The sequence below is a fragment of the Microtus pennsylvanicus genome, chromosome 9 (assembly GCF_037038515.1).
Source record: "Microtus pennsylvanicus isolate mMicPen1 chromosome 9, mMicPen1.hap1, whole genome shotgun sequence".
Taxonomy (NCBI): domain Eukaryota; kingdom Metazoa; phylum Chordata; class Mammalia; order Rodentia; family Cricetidae; genus Microtus; species Microtus pennsylvanicus.
Window position 1 is genome coordinate 1,691,406 of NC_134587.1, and position 22,309 is coordinate 1,713,714.

Sequence of the window (22,309 nt, forward strand, 5' to 3'; positions counted from 1 at the left end):
TTTGTTTACCTTCTTCTTTCTGTAATATTGATTTCAACGAAGTATTTGTTTAACTGTAATAACCGTTTAATTAGGTAGGCGATCCAACAATTCCGGAATTAAAGTAACAGCATATAAGTCTTTTTGGAAATGGAAATAACAACTGTCAACACTGTCAGTACTCCATGGTAACATACCAGGTACCAAGAAAATCCATTAAGTCTTTGCCTCTGTGACACCTACAACCAATATAATCAATACTTAATAAAAATACCAAGCTAGGAATGTTAAATACTTCATAGAAAAACTTACAAACAAAACAAACAAAACGCCCAGTTGGATTTGGATGTACGATGGTTTTTATTTACAACTTTATTGGCAAAAAGGGGAGAACTTTAAACAGCTTTAGTACAGGGCATTGTGGCTGACCCTGTCGGGTTGGACAAGTCCCATCTCAGCGTCCATCTAACTGTCCAGATGTGCAATACTGAACCTGCACATGCAGTTTCCTTTATCAAGTATAGCACTCACCTTTCAGGCAGTCTTTAAAACATATAAATACAAAGGAAAGGAAACCACTCATTATTTTAAGTATGACTTTGTTCCTGGAAATAACACATGCCCAGTGAAACCAAAAGCTGGAGAAGCAGTTACACTTCCTACGGGAGAGGACAGTGACAACAACAACCATCTTCTGTAACGGCCATTTTCAATTTATCATCAACTACTCTGAACTTACTAGGAGATGTAGTCAAAGTCAGAAGAGAAGACGCAGGGAGAGTATTCCTTTGTGGAGGGCAGTATCCCTCCAGAATCATCACGGGAAATAAACATCCTGTTGATTCTAGATGGCAAAATAATTAACGTAGTCAATTTCGATTACGGCTGATCATGTTGAGCTGACCTAATTTTCTTCCTTGCCTTGTTTGGTGTCATTCTTCCAGATCAAGTGTGTTTAATTCTTCTTCTAGTTCGTCCAGATCTTCCCCAGTGAACAGATTCTCATCCACGGGAACAGCATCGATGGATCCATTCTCTTGTCCTCCCACTCCGCTGTCCTCGTCCAAGTCACTTCTCTCGCCATTTTCAGCCCGGCCTCCAGAAGCTTCACTTAATTTGTTCTCTGAAAACAAAACAAAACAAAATCGAAATCGGTATGACCTAGAAACAAGACAGCATTACAGCAGCAGCCAAGAGCACAGACCTTTCTTCCTTTCCCAGGAAATCCTTCCCTGAGATTCCTGCAGCAAGGGCAGGTCTTCCTTTTCTGAGCTCACCTGTACCAATTACCTGTCCACTAGGAAATCCCATCTGTGTTCCTCACACGACTCAGCGATTTGGTTCTGAAGCAGCCCATCCCCATCTATTTTGTTAGGACTAAACGCCACAGAACTCCAGCAAAGTGCCTGTGGGGCTCTGAGACCGGGTCTCGAGCACCACATCTAGAGCTCCCAGTGCTTACGCAGCTCTAGCACACAGCTGTGTGCAATGAGACCACAGACGCCGCCGCCGCCTCTTGTCCAATGACAACACTTATATAATGACAACTTTTCCTAGCCTTGCTTAAACATTCCTGATCACAAGGTCATGCAGCCCTGAACTCCAGATAATGTCACCAAATCCCCACTCCACTCGATACCCACCTCAGAGCTTGCAAGGGTAAACCACTTGTTTTAAGCTACAACGTGTATACTTTCATAATAAAGATCAGGTGTGTTAGTCTTTCCTGTTCCAGCCTGTGCCTTCATTAACATTCCTGTGCTTCTTCTCTCTCACAGCATTCGCAGTCTTCAAGCCCCTTCCTCGTGGTACAAGGATGTGCCCCAACCTTTCCGTCCACACGGTCCCCAGAAAGCCTCCCTCCACTCCCACACTGCATCATCACACACACTCCTAGGGTTTGTTTCTTTCTCCTCCTCCACTAGGGCCTTTCTGCTTGACACACATGTATGTTCCTATTTCTCACACCCTAAAAGCCCCTCCCTGTAACCACACTGCTTCTGACACGTGGTCTGTACTCATCCGTCATCTTCCCTGTTTTCCACACCGCCTTGGTAAAACAGGTACCTTATTCCAGTATCCCGTTGCCTAGCTGCAACTAATAAAATACCCCCACCCCCAAACACAAGCCTCTTATTTTTTCACTCAAGTTCTGTGTTTTTGGTAAGCACTTCTGTTTCTGCCTGTCCCGTAACTCTGGTGTGCACAGTATGTTCTGACTGTTACTCTATACATCCTGACTAGCTGAGCTCATTCATCCTGACACTAGTGCACATTACTTTCAGCCTCTTTTTGTCTGCAAATAGTTACACAGAATTTTAGAGAATACCATTAAAAAGCTACACCTTCCAATTCGTTTTTGATTTTCTTTTAAGGCGTTTAGCCCACGGTTTCAATACCCACTAAGCCATTCTTTTCTACAGCTCTCCCTACATTTTTATTTAGCCAAATGTTTCCATTTCCAGTTCAGAGCCTGCACACATCTGAATTTGCCCAGGCCGGTTTCCTGGTTTCTCTGGAGCCCTGAAAAAGGCAGCATACTCACCATCTCTGTCTGAAGCGTACGTGCTGAATCTTTCGAGACTGGCTACAGTGATACCCGTCTCTTCCACATCCCTCGGGATGTACAGGCTCACGTCTATGTCATTCACACCCACAGAATCATCAACCTTTAACAACACAGAGCAGGCAAAGTCACTACAAATGAGTTTCCTCAACTCAGTTTTACTCTTGACACATTATCTTCAGGAAACAAAATTACTAATACTAAGAAAAAGACAAAGGATACTGCTTGAAAACTCAATTTCTTCCCCCTTAAACTTTTAGAAGAAAAAAAGTAGTCACTATTTCTCAAGTTTTCTTCTCTGGAATCATGGTTTGAGAATGACCTTCTTCCAACCTGGGATTCCATTACAACAACACAGGACACGGGCAGACCTGCTGAGAACCGCCAGTGGGGCCTCCTCTTTACCTTCTATCTCCTGCTCTCACCCCTTGACTATTTGGGCAGAACAAATTTTAAACAAAAAAAAATATTTTAAAGGGACAAAAATAGCTTTAAAAAAATCTATTGCAAATAGCACTTAACTGTAGGCACCAAGCATTGTACTAAGTTCTTTTTTATTTTGGTTTTTTCAAGACAGGGTTTTTCTGTGTAGCCCTGGCTGGCCTCCAACTCCAGAGATCTGCCTGCCTCTGAGGTCGAAAGTGTGCGTCACCACCACTCAGCATGTACTAAGTTCTATAAAGAAGGCAACCCTAAAAATAAACACCGATGAACTCATTCTCAGAAGCAGCCTGGGTTAGGAATTACTTACCTGTACTGAGGTTAAGGGTGGAGGTCTAGAGGAAGTTTCTTATGGACGGAACTAGCACTGAACTCCAGAGCCTGACACTGGTGCCCTTAGCCATACTTCTGTTTCCTCCACCACTTCCCCCAGTAAGGTCAACATGCCAGGTCAAAGCCTGGTCTCACCTCATCACCACCTGCTCCCTGGATGTAGCGGGTATCATCTGCCTCCTCGTCATCATCATTAACCAGCTCAGGACGAAATTCAAACACCTCACGACCACTGATCTACAAAGGCACACAAACAGATCATCTCAGGGGAAAAGCCACCATTAATATGAGACAAACTACGTAGATTTAAGAAAGACAGAACCATGCATTTTAACAACTATGAGACAGAAGAATGAAGGACCACGGGTCTGAGTCTGGGACATACCACGAGTGCTTTCCCTGCTTTGAAGTCAGCTTTCCGTCTCTCCATATCTTGTTCAAGTTTATCAATTTTTTCTTGTCTTTTCCTTTTCTTCCACGCAAGGAAAGATTCTAGAGTGATTTTGGTAACATTTGGACCTAAGGCAGAACGCTGCAAAGCAGAGATTTAAAGTCACTTACAGTTGTTTTAACAGCATTTTTCTTTTAAGGCAGGTAATTCTTTCCCTATGAATGCTCTAAAACATAAAACAGACTAAGCGATGTTACTTTTTGCATGGTAATAGGCTAAACAAGTACCCAGAGACACACACACACACAAAGCTTAACACTTTGACGTAAACTTGAGCAGAAAAGTTTGTTGTGAAATAGGTTTTAAAAACATCATAATAAATTCAAGCTTCATTTGTGTTCTTTCAGATGAGAGATAAAACCAAAAGACAAAATCTGCACTTCTCACAGTAATAAGTTAATAAATGGGTATAAAAAATAAGTTATCCGCTATACATTCAGTGTAGAAAGCTCTATATATCACACGCTGATCTCCACAAAGAAGAGGTGACAGGACACCCATCAGGCATGAAGAGCTAGGAAGTGGTGGAACGAGGGTAAACAGTCGTAACCCTGCTTTACCATTCACACTCCATTACTTTATCTATGTGACAGACAGCACAGCCACTTGAGCGCAGACAATCTTAGTCACTTACATGCACACTGAAGCAAACAATGTTAAATCTAGTGTCCCCAATAATCTCAATGCCCTCCAACTCACACAATCACCTCCGTTGCTGAGCTAAAACAACCAAGATGCTCTTACACACACTACCTCTCCTCTAACTGGACAAACATACCCAGAACCCAGAGGGATGGTTTCACAAGTATGCTAAAAAAGAAAACAGAGCACCAAGCAGAGACCCTAAGCTACATCAATATGAGGCATAAATAAGCATTTAAAATAACCCCATGGTATGAAAACAGTAGTGACTCATACTTAAAAAACAAAGCACCCTGCACATTCCTATAATTATAGTATGTTTGGCTAATGTAAACGGTAAAATTTACATTTAAGATACTCAAGAGTAATTTAAGTACAGAAACTTTAGGAAAAGGGCATAATATTATTTTTCCTTTCTTAACATGCTATTGCCCCCAAGTGGTAAATATTAGAATTTACAAAAATAATTAAAAGTAGCTTTTAAGAGAAAAGATACTTGTTACCTCTCTTTCAATTAGATCTTCTAATGAAATCTCATCTTCTTTCTCTTCTTTCTTTTTGTCTTTCTTCAACACAAACCCAGGAGGAAGTGCATGACGATACATGCAGTTGTCGCCACCTCCAGGACACACCCAAAACCAGCCATACTTGTTATTTTCAATAGCTTCAAGGAAATGTCTGCACACCTAGAGAGACAGTATGATTCAGAAGTGGTGGTACAGTGTAAATCTACCTCACTTTGACTTGCTTAAGTATACGGAACAAGTAACAATACTTGTATCCTAAGGCTAACTTATGTACAAAGCACACTTTTACATAAAAATATTTGAAAATGTATCTAATACAAAATCAGGCCTGGTGGTTCACTCCTTTATAATTCCAGCCCTCAGGAAGCCAAGGCAAGAACTGTTTAAGAGTACAAGGCCAGCCTCGGCTGCAGTGTGAGGCCCTGTCCCCAAAAACAAGCCAGGAGCTAGAGAGATGCTCAGTAGTTAATGTAAGTCTGGCTCCAGAGGCTCTAATGCAGTCTCTGGCTTCTATAGGCATTTGTAGTCAATGTGCACGTACCACACGCAGACACTACTGCTACACATATTGATTAAAACCAAACCATGTAATATAAACGGCAAAATCTAGAGCCTCTACTCTGATGTTTCCCAGTTAGCCTTTGTAATATAATGCTCCAAAGCCTAGTTTTTAAATCAGCCCCAAAATCCAGCCCAAGGTCTAACTCTTGCACTACAAGGCACAATAAGGAAAAAACAAAACAGAACCCAAACCCTATGCAATAATGACACAAACCCATCGGGATTACGTAATTAAACAGGCAACTCTGTACGTGAGTCATCAGGGTACAAGGCTCAAAGGAACACAACAGTGACCCTCAATCGCAGAGGGCACAGAGTGCAACTGCGCTAAAGCATCAGGCAACAACCTCCACAAACAAAATCACCAGCATCCGTCTTCCCAAGAAGGCAAGGAGTGCATATGAAGCAAACTCCTGCGTCCTCTAGCAGGGCAGAATCTTACTGGGCATGTACCCAGGACACAGACGCATGCATGTGAGAGAGAAGCTGAGGAGGTACCCGAATTTTTAAAGGCAGACTTCCCAGAACTAGAGTCACTACCTTATTTGGAATTCACATGCAAAAGTATTTTTGACCTAGTAACTGAAATCAACCAATTAATTAGAAGGGTTGGCTTAACAAGCCTACTTCTTCCACTACTCACAAGACAGACGATTCTTAGCTAAGTATGTATTGTATTACTCCTGTGCTTTTGAGACAGTCTATTTATTTAGCCTGGTCCCATATGGAATGTACAATCTACCTATTGGGATTATAGGTATATGCTACCATGTTCAACTATGCTAACCCATAGTTAAGGAAGCAAAATCACGCCAGAAAATTGCATTTAGGAAACTTTATAAGTTATTCAGCTTTTAGATAAATTTTGCTAAAACAATTAATTTAATTAAAAAGTGAAATTTGTAAATTCCCAAAAAATAAAGCTTATGTTGGTGAAATGTAATTTTCTAATACTCTACAATCCAGTAGAAAACATCAATACCTTGCCATAAAATTCTCCCTAATAATAAATGCCACAGCAACTCAATTCAAGAAAAGGACATACTATTTGAGTTTTTGGTTTTTTCTTTTCCGCCTCACCATGCTTCTTGTTTACTACTTCTTCCAGCTTTTTCTCATCCCAATTATCCATAGTATCTAAATAAAAAGACACAACAAGCAATTTTTATCTCCTGCTCTACTATATAGGTAGGCCTCTAAGCGGACAGTACAAAACACTGAAATATTCATAATATAACAATTTTCTCTGAAGCAGCAAAGACAGCATGCATACACAATATTGCAAATTATCCACCCACGCTCCCTAAGTAGTTTAGATAAATGAGACCTTATCACAGGAAAGACAGCCAAATCCAAATTAAACCACTATATTCTAAGCACCATTTACTTACTCTGTGCAAACCCCCAACAGTGCTTTACAAACATACTAGTCAATACTGTATTAATATGTTACTAAGTAGTAAGAAACAAAAAAGGGGACTTTTCAACTTTAAGAGAAAGTTAAGAAATACCTTTTTCAAGTTCTTCATCTCTGGCATCAATGTAAACACTTCGTTTTTCACACTTTCTCTCCAAAGTGAGGTCATGAGAGAACTTACATTTATCTCCTTTAGTACACTGCCCTTGTTTGAAGAATGCACACACCACAGATTTGGGATCTGCACCTGTATCCAACAGGAAGGACATCTATTATTACAGGCAGGTAATCCATTTTCGGGACCCTGTTACTACTGCAGAGTGTTGGCCGTTCCTTCTTTGTGTCCCCCGTCTCCCAATCGTTCTTATAGGTAGCTCGTATCTGGGATTATTCCTGTCTAACTTACTATTTTCTATTTACTAATGTAAGAGAAAGTATCACTTAGAGGTCTTTGGTTAGATATTTCTTTAAAGTTCTTTACATAGCATTTTAGCTATTTGTTTTTTTTTTTATAAACAAAGTAAGTGGCAGAAGTGAAGACCAAACATAGAGGTTATTCTAGTTCCTTGGCTATGGAGTCAGTAAGACAGGAGGCAAAGTAAAACACAAATGGAATATTACTGCCCCAAATATGCATGCGAGTTATAATTTATAAAACCACAGCCTTGTCTTGGCTCCCAAAGATCACCCCCACTGGGCTGGAGAGATGGCTCAGAGGTTAAGAGCATTGACTGCTCTTCCAGAAGTTCTGAGTTCAATCCCCAGCAACCACATGGTGGCTCACAACCATCTGTAATGAGATCTAGTGCCATCTTCTGGTGTTCAATACATGCAGGGTATATACACAATAAATAAAAATCATAAAACAAACATCACCCCCATTAAAACACAAAGAACAGAACTTCAGAAAACTAGCACATTGTTTTCATTTTCTTAAGACAAAGTCTTGCTGTTTAGCTTTGGCTGGCCGTGAACTCATAAAGATCTGCCTACCACTTCCTCCTAGGCCCTAGGATTAAAAGTATGTATTACCATGTTAGGCACAAATCACATAAAAAACAGAAAGAAATTGGGTGAGTGCTGGCCTGCATGCATGCGTGTGTACCTGAGGTGGCCAGGGTGCTGGAGACTGAGACCAGGTCCTTTCTAAGAGCAAGAAACGTCACTCCAGTTCCGCACAAATCAAGTTTGCAACACGAACTGTATTTGATAAAAACAGCACCTGACATTAAATTTTACCTTTACTTATCTTCTGTGCGGCAACTACAGGCTTGAACAGCTCATTCAGCTCCTGCAGCTCTTTCTTCTTGTCATCTTTCTTCAGCTTCTTCTCAGCTTCACTTTGTGCCACCTGCATTTCCAGGTTAAAAATGTAAATCTGATTGCTTATACAACTGTTTCCACTGTACAGTAATTACTACCTAACAAAGACATTTGTATATTTATAGTATTCACTCTTTACATTAAGTGGCTTACATATTAGATATTGTGGTTAAACTATTAAAATTGATAAGCTCTGTAACAAATTCCTTTTTGTACTATAATTAGGCACCACACATAATTAAAATGCCATTCAAAACTAATGAGTTCATGGTAACAAACAAATATTAAACACTTAATCCTGTCATTTAACAAATACTTTTCAACTGAAATATATTTCTTTTCAGTGAAAACAACTTAAACTCTAGAAATACGAGCACATTTTGACATGAGATGAAAATAGCCCGACATGGTCAGTAACCACCACAAACTAGAGTGGTGGGGAGAACAGAAGACACAATGCACTCATAGTTCTAGTACATGCTTTACATACCTAATATGATCAGTGTATTCATCTAAAACATTTATACCTCAGCCCCTATATTAGAAGACACAATACAAGATGCTTATTTAAGGAATACAGACATACAACTATACTACAATATACACAGAACGCTGAAAACAAAGAATGTTGATATGCTTAGAAATTAGATCGAGCTGATACCTTTTAGAGGAGCACTATCAACAGGAAAGGAATGTAAGGGAACCTGCCACTGAACACACCATGGGCAAGTTTGGATCTCATCAGCAGGCGAGAGACTGGAACTTAGTATTTAAAGTAACCAGATCAGGTACAGAGTAGCAAGGCACGAAGAAAGCAAAGAATCTCCTGCAATTGTAGACAGGAAGGCACTAGGGATTTGAATAGGCATAAGTAAAAAAGGAGAAGAAAAGCATTTTAGGAAGCAGAACTAAGGACGAGGAGAAAGAGGAGCCTGGGATTATTAGCATATGCACTAAGTGCTGCTGAAAAAGACAGGGAATACAGGAGGAACAGGTTTCAGGGCAGGAGGTGGAGATGAGCTCAGGTTTGGACACAGGAGCACGAAATGCTTACAGAGCATCTGGGCGGAGCTGTTTAAAGGCAGCTGCACTGGACACGGTACCAACTCCACTGCAACTAGACAGGGCCTAGTCTGAGATAACACAGAACCTAGTCTTTTAAAGAGACTCAAGAAACAGCAGCAAGAAAAATAAATCAGTAAGAAGAAAATGTGTTCAAAAAGAAAAAACAAAAGAAACCAATGCAACAATTAGGTCATTCCAAGTTCTGACTTCAACTACATAGCAGAAGTGTTTAAACAACAACAACAAAATCATTCTGCTTTCCTTTATATCACAGTACACTTTGCTGGCTAGGCTCATCTCCTATGTAGCATCTAGAAGAATATACTGGAGGCCATAAACCACTGGGACAGAGTAGCACAGGCCACTTAGTGCTTATGAGGCTGAGGCAAGAAGAGAAATCAAGCAAATGTTACATCAATGTGGTTGTCTTTCTAAAAAGTCCACAAACACCTGGCCTATGAGGTTCAAATTTAAAATGCTTGGGCTCCCTTTTACAGAGCTGCTGAATGAAGCTCGGCAGTGGCAATCAGTCAGTCCCTACTCATTCATCTTCTGCTCTCTCTGCAGGCTCACAGTCCCATCTGTGCACGTACGGGGGAAGCTGTATCCCTAGCACACTCCCTCAGGCTCCTGGGTAAACTGTCAGCATAGCAGCTCCCTGGACATGGAACGAGGAAGGGGCCCTCATAGGCCGTGACAGCTTAGGGGAACTGTGGTGCGCACCCCCTAAGAGAGATGTCTGGGAAATAACTAAGAGCAGAGTCATCTTCCACAGCACACAACCCAGGGTAGGACCTCAGGTCTGGGTCTACAAATAGCACTGCTGCTCAGCTTCAAAGTAATATGTGGTAATTAGGTACTCTATATTCAATGCTAGACCAGTTAAAATATCACACTGAATGCAGTGACATACTTAAGAAGCTCATGAATTTTATAACATTGCTAGGTCTATTAAATCAGAAACAACACTCAAATGACTAGGAAGATGTCAGAGTAAGAGGAAATGTATTGGACGGGAGTTAAAGTTCTTTAATAACCAGGAGAACCCTACAAGGGACAAGTGCCCTTCCACTGCAAAATAAAAACTGATGTATGAGAACAACTTAAAGTCATGTAACGAAAAAGATCCAACCCAAGTCTACCTGTGTCCAAGGCTTAGCATACAGCTATCCTTTGGTAACTCTGGGCAGTGGGTCTAGGCCTCTTCCAGATGCCCAAATCTGTGATAGCTCAAGTCCCTTGAGTATTACTGATAAGATAATGATACTGATAATACAATGTAGGCTATCTAAATCATCTCACTGTATTCCTTAGGAACAATACCTGAGTACCTTCTCAGTACAAACATGACCATCTTATTAGATCTAAAGACACGGCAATGATGTACCTTTTCTTTAAAAAAGAAAACAGACGTATTTTGAACTTTAGCTGTTTCAGCCTGAAGACACTCTTACTGAACAAAGTAAAGCCAGCGCCTTGAAAGAAGGCTGGCTTTAGAGCGTCTGGCTCTAGAGTAAAACTGTGCCGCGAGGGGAAAGAGACAATGATTTGGAGACAGCATGGAGAGAAATGGGTTCTAGGCAAAGATTAGTAATCTAACAGATATTATGCTGATATTCTCAGACTAAAAAAAAAAATATAGTTAAAAATATAGTTGAGAATTTCTCTTCTATGTCCAAAGAGTGTTACCAAGAATTAAGGAAAAGATATTTAAAAAGAAAATTTAAAAAATAAAGATCATATTTATAAAACCTTAAAGGATGAAAGGTCTAAAGAATTCAAAGAAAAAGAGGCTAAAGTTTCTGAACAAGTTATCAATTCTTATATAAGAACAAATATCTCAGAAGCAGCAAGAATAAAAAGGAGACATCATAGCTAACATATACATCTAGGTCACTCACCATAATAAAAATCAACGTGATAATGACCTAGCCAACAAATAGTAGAACAGAAGAGAGAATCCAGAAAGAGACCCTAATGTATCAGTAGTTATATTCCAGTTCAGTGGCAATATGATGCCGGATCAAGTAACTATTCAACTTTAAAGATAATCTTACAAATACATAAAATATAGGACAAAGTATAGACTGCAAAAAGGAAGCAACCAGAAAACAAATAGATAAAACAAAATCTAAGAAACTAAGAAAATTGTGCAAAACAACCCAGCAGAAATTGAGATAAAATTACAGTACAGCAAAAGAGAGATGAGACAAATTATCTGCAATGTTAAAAGTATTTTACAAATTTGTAAGAAAGGCAGGGTGGTGCACACCTTTAATCCCAGCACTCAGGAGGCAGAGGCAGGCAGATCTCTGTGACCTCGAGGCCAGCTTGGTCTACAGAATGAATTTCAGGACAGAACTCACAGCTACAGAGAAACCCTGTCTGGAAAAACCAAAAAGTAAGAAAAAGGCAGACAGTATTTGAGTAGTTGGCCAGGACAGGGGAGTCACAGAGTAAAATGACAAGTACATGAGGAGACCCACTCTACCCAAGGAACACAATGAAATGTCACCTAAAGCTTATTATTGGGGAAACACTAAGAAACTTTAGCATCTAGTATATACAGGAGATGAGAGAGGGAACTGTTACTCCACAGAATCTGCTCAGATAAACTTATTAGAGCTCAGGATCAGAGAGATGGCTCAGTGAGTAAAGGCATTTGCGGCCAATCCTGAAGAACTCACTTCAGCTACTGGAATCTACACCGTGAAGACAGAGAACCAACTCTCCTTGCAAACTGCACTCTGACCCACAGACAAGCAACGTGGCATGTGCACTCAAATACACAAAAATAAAATAAATAAAATTTTGAGATAGATGGTATATTCTATTACGCCTATCAGAAAAATACAACAATTTAAATTATTTACCTGACGTGGATTCTGCTGACCAAATTTCACCTGATGAGTGACAGCCTTAATAAACTTCTGTTGCTTTGCTCCTTTCTTATTCTTTAGACCAAAAGTTTTGTCCTAAATGGGAAAGAACAGAAATATTTTGGTAAATTACTATCTTTTCAATGATATACGCACTTATTTATTGATAGGCAAAACAAGTCTATGTGCCTGCCACATGTGTACAGTATCCGTGGAGGCCAGAACAGGGTGTTGGGAAGTCAACCTGGGTCATCTGGAAGCACATCCAGTGCTCGTCACATGCTAAACCATCCCTCCAGCCCCAGGAAATAGATTCTTTATGTCACAAAAAATACGTAAAATATTACAGCACCAGGCAAAGGCAATGCATCACTATGACCAAAAGCAACTAGGGGGGTGGGGTGGGGAGGAACTGATGTCCAGGCCCGGAGGACTGCTGCCTACTGGGCTATTCCACACTCAGGATCACCAGCTTACAGGGTGGCACTGCCCACAGAGAGTTAGGCCCTTCCACATCAGTTACCAATCAAGAAAATGAGGTCAATCTTGGGAGTGCACTTCTTCATTGAGGTCTTCCCTAATAACTGTGGCCTGTGTCCAGCTGGCCTAACAAGTAGCCAGCACAATGAATATGAACGTGTGTCACTCAAAACATCAACTAGGACCATTGCAATTTAATGCCAACTGACAACTGTCACCGCCACCGTTCGGCTGACTGTGCTGTCTTCTTCCTCAAGATGTTTCAGATCATCAGGTCTTTGGGACCTGTGGAGGAGTTATACTGGAAAAAGTCATCCCACAAACAAGCTGAGGGAAATGCTGTGAAGAAAGCATTCTTAGATTCTTTCACAGTGCTGGTAGAATCCAAAGCAATGAGCATATAAATCACAAGATATCTTAGCATCCCCTTTAGTTGAGGGGATATACACAGCACTTTCAAAACTCAAGGGATCTCAGGATGCACGTTTGTACTCCTTGAAAACTTCTATCTGCCACACTTTAAACGTGACTTTATTTGAAAACAAGTCTTTGTGGATATAATCGCCCAATGAGGTTACACTGAGAGAAGGCAACGTGAAGACAGCAGAGATGAACACAAACACAAGTTAAGGAAAACCAAAGATTGCTAGATGACATCAGACACCAGGAAGAAGCCAAGGAGAACCCCCCCTCCCCCAGTTGCCTTCAGAAAGGGGTCATGAACATGTTGATTGTGGATTTCAGACTTCTTTATCCAGAATGGTGGAAAAAAACCAAGCAGTCTAGTACCAGTTTTGGGTAATTTCTTACAGCAGCCCAAAGAAACTAAGACAGTGAGATTGGCTGGCACTACCATCTGAACTGGTTCACTCATGTAATGTCATTTTCCTGCAAGGATCTGGCTAGGAGAGAGACAAGCCTGACTACAGGGCAGAGAAGGGAACAGGTGGGAGAGTTATTGCACAGATCGTTCTCAGGACCATTTCCTTTGTTCTCCTGGGAGGTGGGGAAGACAGGGCTTACTATGTAGCCCAGGATAGCCTTGACTAATCTTGCCTCACCTTCTACCACATACTACCACACCCGGCTTCAGCCTTACATTTTAACCAATTTCCCCAAAGCCTCTGTGCGGGTGCAGTGTTTGTAGAAGAGTGCCACCTATCCTCTGAGGAACACACTCCTGTCTGTTGTGGTAGCCCCTACTGAGTCAGGGTAGGCATTACCTGGTAGCTACTCTAACATCTCTAGTCCAGCTTTCAGCCTCTCACTTTCCTATGTAGTGTCTCCTAGAGCTGAGCCTTCCAGAACCCTTCTTCACAACAGACAGCGCTCAGTCCTGCCTGTGTTCTACATAAGTCACCAACCCATCCATGAGCTGCCAACCTTCACATGTGGATGCTCAACATTATAGATGGCTCCAACCTCAAAACAGAATTTGTATTTTTCCTTCTCATTCTCTTGCTTATGAGTGGTTTCACAGAATGCAAAAAAAAAGTATTCTGAATTATCTGAAAAGCTTTAAGTCTGAAATAACAAACACTATTGAATGAACTATCTGAAACCCTATAACATAACACAATCTTTCTAGTACCTTAAACTCAATACAGTCTTTCAATGTTTCTAACAGTAAAAAGCTCAAAGGTGTTTTGATTCTAAAAGGTTACTTCTCACTGGTAAATACTGCTTTATTCATTACCATGTACTTAAACTTTGCTTTACCTTTACTTACCTAAATGTTTCTGGTGTTTTAATATCCCAGCACTGTATTACAAAACTCTGCACACATACTCCATAGCTTATGTATATGAAAAAGGAAACACATAAGCTGAAATTGCTCTTTATCAAGCTTTTAATAAATGGCATCCTCTGTTTTTGTAAAAAGCTTAATATTCTAGCCAATTCCAGGGTATGATGGTCAAGGGTCCTGTGACAGATGGAAGATTAATTTAGGTATGAACCAAGTATGAAACACCCTACCTTCTTTGTACAGTACGAGCTATCATGAGTGAAAGGAGAATATAGGACCAACAATATCTAAAATGCTTTGCCCTACATGCAAGTACAGAGAAGCAATAAACCATGAATAAATAAAATTGGATAGTAAACCATATACTGACATAGAAATATTTAAGCAAGAAAAAAATCAGGCAGCTTGAGAACAACAGACTTCCAATAGCAGTTCCTAGGAGAGGTCTGTAATTCCAGACCTGAAAAGGAACACAACAACAAAAGACAAACAGACAAACCCCAGCAAGCTTCCAGGTTTAACTACACTGCTTTAGGACTTAATTAACCAGGTTAATTAATAATTTATTTCCGGAGAAGAAAATTGTTTTCTATATATAAAGGGCACACATTTACTTAGCATCTTCCTGAATACAGACAGAAACACACACCCACACACATTCTCTCTCTCTCTCTCTCTCTCTCTCTCTCTCTCTCTCTCTCTCTCTCTCTCCTGAATCTTCTTCACAGTCCTACGATGTCTTCCTACAGCCATAAAAGCTCTGACATGTTCCCAAGCTGTTTAAGAATATAACCTAGAGTCAAACTGGGCTGGGTAACTGTGTCATAGGAAAAGTGAGTCTAACCTTGGGTATGAATTAAAGATTTGCTAACACTGAGGCACTACAGAAAGTACCTGACAGCAAGGACTTGGGGGGGCCTGACCTTCTGGGTTTAAATCCTAGCTTCCTGCTTGCCAGTTCAGTATACCTTGGGCAAGTTATTTAACCTTTGTGCCTGTTATCTCAACTGTATGAGTGCTAACACTTATCTGAAACAAATAAAGGTGCTATGTATCACTTACATACAAAGTTTTTCCCTTCTTCAAAATACTAAAAAAACTGTGTCTAGCTCAATACTTGTCAACTATAAAATGACATATTTAAATTAAAAAATATCTGATCTAAGTTCTTGCTCCTCCCACCACCAAAACCTACATTTTTCAGAGTCCTGGTTAAGTCACAGATAAGATAGTTTACCAAAAGCACCCCCTACACACACACACAAAGCCTAGATTGGCATCAAACTGGGTATGTGGCTGAGGATGACCTTGAACTTCCCATCTACTTGCTTCTATCTCCAGAGTGCTAGAATTACAGAAACACACCCAATGTCCAATGTGTGGTGACAGAGTAACCCAGGACTTCATGTGTGCTAGGCAGGCACTCTACCTGAGCGACAGCCCCCGTTACAAAAAGCCTTCTGAAGAGTACATTCTGAATAATACTGGTACACCTTAAAAGTAGGGTGGTTTACGACCCAAACTATGTCAATAAAGCCTTTCCTCGGGCTCTGGACAAACTCTTACCCAAGAGTTGACATGGATTTGGGAGCGGGAAGTACTAGGGAGGAAAAGGTTTCAGTGACTCCCATAAAGCTAGGAAAACACCGCATGTTTAAGGTTTCAAACATCAGTTACAAGGAAAGAAGGAAGGGTATGTTTCCGTGGGTGAATGGAGAAGCAGAATGCAAAGGAGTCAGAAGAGAGGCGGTGTGGAGAGAACTGCTCCGGATCCTCCACCCTCCTCATTCCAGATCTGACCCACAACGCTGACCTTTCCTCTTCTGAGCCTTACGCAGTCCCGCTCCCTTCACAGGCAGCTCCTGCTCCCTAAAGGAAGCAGGAGAGTCAACTCTGACAGTGTTCCAAGGTTAAGTGGGTTCTGGGATCTATTATCTGGGACTCTAGGGCAGACAGAGGCTGACATTGTATTAAGTTGGTGGTTTTGTCTCCAAATACACAACCTAATGGATTTTGTTGTCTATTTATAAATGGACACTTTGCAACAGATTAATTGAGCTGCCAGCAATCAACAGCTTCTACATCCTCCTTTCAAACCTCGGTCCTCTCTGCAGAGGTCTCCATGGTAACTATTCTGCAGTGCTCCCATGCCCAGGGGAACATACATTCCTTACCTGTTTGCCCTAAACCCAAAGACACTGCCAACCCAAACCAATGATTATACTTAGTCTTCTTTTGTTCTGTTTTTTTTTTTTAAAGATTTATTTTCATGTGCCTATATGTTGTCTATGTGAAGACACCAGATCCTTCACAACTGGAGTTACAGACAGTTGTGAGCTACCATGTGGGTGCTGGGAACTGAACCTGGATCCTCTGGAAGAGAGGCCAGAGCTCTTAATCACTGAGCCGTCTCTCCAGCCCCCCTTTCTTTTATTCTTTAAAACAGGGTTTTATATTATAGCCAACGCTGTCCTCAAACTTGAAATCTTTGTGCCTTAGTCAGGCTTCTGGCTCTGCCTGGTTTATGATCAGACAATTTGTTGCTCAAAGTATCATTTTGGCTCTAAGAAAACAAATATTATATACTGTCTGGGGACCACATGTGAATGGAGAATAAACTTGAACCACCGTGTGAAGACGACACATACTCATACAAGTGACCTCCGTGATCCCCGGACAGTTTAAAGGAGGAAGAGGGGAAAATGCAGACAATTTTCTTTTCTTACAAAAATCAACAGAGGGCTGTTTTACATGAAATTTGACTAAGGAGCCAAAATACACGCTGAACTATCACTGAAGTCATCAAGACATGCTAGGGTCTTAGAGAAATTCAAACAAATCAGATCAGGCTTAATTCCATTTCTCTCAATATCAGCATACTTTCAATCAGGTAAACGGTGGAGTTTTTTTTTTTTTTAAGAAAATGCATTTATCTTTGAAGATGTTTTCACTAATGGAAACTAAGGTGGATTTCTCTTTACTTCAAAAACAAAAATATAATCACCAAACAGACTCTTCTTGACTAGGACTGCAGACAGTGGCAAACTGTAACCCTGGAGTGTGTGATGTTTGGGCACAACACCCAGAAAAGCAACAATCTTGTTACAAGATGAATGAAGCCAAAATAGATGAATGAATTTTAGGGGAAATAGAACACTATAAATAACTTTGACTTTTTTGCTTTTTGTTTTTCAAACAGTGTTTCTCTGTATAGCCCTGGCTGTTCTGGAACTCACTCTGAGGACCGAGCTGTCTTCCCACTCAGAGATCGGCACCACCACTTTAAAGAAATAGCTTAGTCTTATTAATTAAAAGTGGTTAAAGCTCTATATTCTCTGAAGTGCATCTAACTTTTACTGTCTTGTGGTCTCTATTTTGTTGGTTCAACTGCAGAATGCTCTCTTGGAATGCCCTTTGTTGGCACATCACTGAACTGCCATTGGATTTTTGGTTCCCAAATTCTGTGAAGATGACAATTATTTTGCTTTCTTTTCCTTTCCATCTTTCTTTTTCTTTTCACTGAGACAGGGTTTCTCTGTGCAGCCCCAGCTGTCTTAGAACTAACTCCTCTGTAGATCAGGCTGGCCTTGAACTCACAGAGATCTGCCTGCCCCTGCCTCCAGAGTGATTCAAGGCCTGCCCCACCACTGGGCAACAATTATTCTGCTTTTCAAAAAAATTTTGGTTATGACAGTCTTACAACAGCCAAGATTATTATTGTCTTCACAACAATTTTATTTAAGTCAGCCAACTTTAACTATGTGCAATGGCAATTGTACAATTGGACTTGGAGAAGGGAACTCTGGGGAGTCTCACTGCTATCTTCCACGTAACAATCAAATGTTGAAAAACAAAAATAAACAAACATCACAATCCAAAGCATTCATTCTGGTATTTTAGTAAATACGAACCTATACAGGGCTACCTTTTATTCAGATCTGTTATGCTGTAAAACGGTCACTGCTTTTCCCAACTACACCCTGAACCTATGAGGTACCATTTGTTTTTAAGGACGAGGAGGATTAGTAGGAAAGATCTCACAAAGAGATGCACGTCATTTTCCGAATGTCAGACATGGCTAATCATCTTAAGAAAACTCAAGTATATAATCGCTGTAAACCTGAGGAACATTTATGAACTTATCCCTCGCATCGCCCACTGAAGGCCTACACGTTTAATGCACTCAAAGTCGCTGTGTGTGTGTAGATAAACTGGGAGCACCGTCATCAACACAGGCAGTGACACAGCCTACACAGGTAATTCGGAACCGGAATTAAATACTCTGGACAGGACTGCTGGGTTACCCTGTGCTTGACCCTAAAGTTTCCAGATGGACCAAAAGGGAGGAGAAAAAAAAAGTCAATTCTGTTGGCGCTTGAAAACGAACAGCGCTACGTCTCAGTGTGTGATAAAGGAAATACAAACGCCAGCGGTGTGAGGCCTGTGGGAAGGGGCCGTCCAGAACGACGCTCAGCCCTGCCCCTTCAGGCACAGCCCCGGGAACCGCTGCAACCCCGGAGCAAGGGAGGCCGGGCCGGGGTCAGCGGGCGGCCGAGGGGCTCGGGCGGGGACGGGGCCGGGGCCCACCGGACTGGACGCCGACACGTGGCCCCGGGAGCGGCGCTCGGCAGCGGGGCTCGCCCCGGCCCCGCGCGGGGAGAGAGAGAGGGGGGAAGGGTACACACCTCGATGATCTTCTCCTTCTTCTTCTGCTCCGCCTTCTTGCTGCCCCCGGCCTGAGCCTGTTTCTTGGGGGGCATCGCGGAGGAGGCGGGGGCGCCGAGCCGAATGCGGCGCGGATGGCGACCGTCGGGGCGTCCAGCAGCGCGGCGGGAGCAGGAAGACCCGGCCGCCGCCGCAGCGCACGGAAAGCGACGCGCTCATTCGCCGCCCGGATGCGGCCTTTGCGACAGGACGCCGCCGCGCGGCATTGTGGGGCGGGAGCAGAGGCGCCCCCCCTCCCCGGAAGTGCGGCTGCGCGTGCGCTCCGGCCGCTCGGGGTCTGGAGGGGGGCGTGGAGGGGACGTGGGAACGGGCAGGAGTGACCGCGCGGTCCGTGGGGCTGGAGTCGCCGTGCGTCCGTGCACCCCTGCTAGTCCTACATAGCTCAGGAAGCGGTTGCAGCCATTCGTTCAGGGGCAGGGCTGGAGTTCGGCACCTTCAATATCAAACAATATGAAGGAAGAGTTTCCTTTGCACGTCGCAGACGTGGACTCCTACACCATGGAGCCTTCCATCTCTTTTGAAGTCCTGTAGTAACTTTAGGTTCTAGGGGAAGGCCTTCACTATTCCCGAAAGCTACCATTTTGCTGTGCTGAAGTCTTATCAATATGGGCTAAGCCCAGTTGAGCTTGGTTTAAGTGCTGGGTAAATTCCGTAACGAATTGGTGCACGGTTTCACTCATTACAGCTACACTGAAGGGCGAAGGGGTAACTGCTAGCGGTTTTTTTTAATAGGTGAAATCCAGAAGGGAAGCTGCTTACGTTTACGGTTAACGTCGGAGACAAGGATTTCAGTCCGGACAGTCTTGCTTCAGGGCCTGTGTTTCTGTTGTAGTCTAAATCAAAATTACGACTTGTCGTTGATATGTAAGTCTATTAGTATTTGCACAGCCAAAACACATACTTTAAAAAAAATACAGAGTTAACGACAGTTCTTTTGCATACTTACTGTTTTAAAGAGAGTTATTCATTTTTCATTATTTTTCATAAGGAGAAAACTACTTTGGGCAGGGGTGGCCCCTAGTGCCACCACGGGGAGGTGGACGGTGGAGGAGGAGTGTTCACCTGGTGGCAGCGGAAACAAGGAGAGACTTAGGGACGGGGTTTCCAATATTCCTTTTAAGGCTCCAATGACCTGACTTCCCTTGATCCTTTATGTCTTCCACTCCCCCAGGAGCGCCACCCAGGCCAACATGGGCTGTTGTGGGACTCTGCGACAGTTTACTTTCTGAAGTGAACTAAGACTTCCTATAAGGGTAGAATGCAGTGATCTTAATTTCTTCCTTTCTAGTGATTCCTTTAATGTCATTATTAACTTCTGAGGATTTTTATTGGCAATCATTCCAATATAAATAGGGAATTGAGGGCAAGTAGACTCTGACAATCATAGTTGAAGTTCACTATCCTTGCTGCTCTTGGTTTCTTGTTTGTGGGTTTTTGTTTGTTTGAGACAGGGTTTCTTTGTGTGGCCCTGGCTGTCCTGAAACTCACTCTATAGACAAGGTCACCCTCAAACTCAGAGATCCAGCCGCCTCTGCCTCCTGAGTGTTGGGTTTAAAGGTGTGCACCGCCACAGCCCTGCAATGCCAACCCAAAGACTGCGGCAGTCTCCTCCATTCTGTAGACCAGGCTGGCCTCGAACTCAGAGATCGACCAGCCTCTGCCTCCTAGTGCTGAGGATTAAGGCCAGTGCCATCACGGCCTACAGTTGTTCTTGGCTTCTAACTAAGCCGTGTTAATTCTGGACGTTGTGGCCAATATTCCCAATACATTCCTTCTGAATGGAAATTACAGTTGGTTTTAGTTGTGTGTAACCCAAACCTGTTATGAGCTGAATTGTGTTCCCAAAATTCAAATTTTCTACAGCCTCTACTAGTTCAGAATGTGACTGTATTTGGAGATAAGAGCATTCTAAAGAAAATAGTTACGTTGCAATGAGGTTTTTAGGGTAGACCCTAATCCAATCTAAATGTCTGGAGTTCTTTTTTTTAATTTATTAGATTTTTTTTTAAAAAAAATACCAATCCAAGTTTCCACTCCCCCCTCTTTCCATTTCCTCCACATACCCTTCCACCACACCCCCATCCAATCCTCTTTGAGGGTAAGGCACATTGCTTTGTGGAAGGTCCAAGACCCTCCCTACTATATCTAGGCTGAGCAAGGTATCATCCAAAGAGAATAGGTTCCCCAAAACCCTGTACAAGCAGTAAGAATGAATCCTGGTGCCACTGCCAGTGGCCCCTCAGACTGCCACAGCCAAGCAACTGTCACCCACATTCAGAGGAACTAGTTTGGATCTATGCTTGTTCCCTCCCAGTCTGGCTGGAGTTGGTGAACTCCCATTGGCTTAAGTAGACTGTTTCAGTGGGTGAACCCATCATGGTCTTGACCTCTTTGCTTGTATTCTCACTCTTCCACTGGGCTTTGGGAGCTCAGTCCAGTGCTCCCATGTGGGTCTCTACCTCTGTTTCCGTCAGGTGCTAGATGAAGGTTCTATGGTGATATTTAAGACAATTATTAGTCTCACTACAGGGCAAATCAAGATCAGGCCCCCTCTCCTCTATTGCTTAGGGTCTTAGGCGAGGTCATCCTTGTGGATTCCTAGGAATTTTTCTAGAGCCTGGCTTTTCTAATCCTAATGGATCCCTCAATCATGATATCTCTTTCCTTGCTGTCATCTCTGCCCTTCCTCCTCAACTATCCCATTCCCTCAAGTTCTCCTCAATCCTCCCCTTTTCCTCTCCTCTTCCCCTTCTACCCTTCCTTCTCCCCCACCTCCCTGCTCCCAATTTTATCAGGTGATCTTGTCTGTTTCCAATTTCCAGGTGGGTCTATATATGTTTTTCCACCTTACTACTGGAGTTTGTATTAAATAACAAGAAAAGAAAAGAAAATCTGAGTTAATTTTTTTTGTTTGTTTTTTTGTGACAGGTCTTTCTAAGTTGCTCACATTGGCTCTTAACTCTCTAGCCTAGGCTGGAATTTGCCTTCCTTCCACCTGAGCCTCCCAACTAGCTGGAATTACACGTTTGTGTCACCAGGCCTTGTGTAAGAGTGTTTCAGTGTGTGTAAAGAAACCAGAAAGACCACATGAAGACAGCTGGAAGGTGCTGTTTGACCAACGAGAGGCCTGAGAACAGCAGTGGATAAACCTGTGAATCGTGACCTATTTGGGG

General features: G+C 42.3%; 1 protein-coding gene across 1 annotated transcript; it reads right to left on the bottom strand.

Moving 5' to 3' along the window:
- Positions 1-315: 315 nt before the first annotated feature.
- On the bottom strand, positions 316-19,314 carry Zc3h15 (zinc finger CCCH-type containing 15). Its single transcript, XM_075984734.1, has 10 exons — positions 19,097-19,314; positions 12,179-12,280; positions 8,157-8,268; positions 7,012-7,164; positions 6,546-6,637; positions 4,916-5,098; positions 3,705-3,851; positions 3,455-3,556; positions 2,525-2,648; positions 316-1,102 (listed from the first exon to the last, which is right to left on the bottom strand). The coding sequence occupies exons 1-10, from the start codon at positions 19,169-19,171 to the stop codon at positions 912-914; spliced, it is 1,281 nt and encodes a 426-aa protein (XP_075840849.1). The 5' UTR covers positions 19,172-19,314; the 3' UTR covers positions 316-911.
- Positions 19,315-22,309: the final 2,995 nt, after the last annotated feature.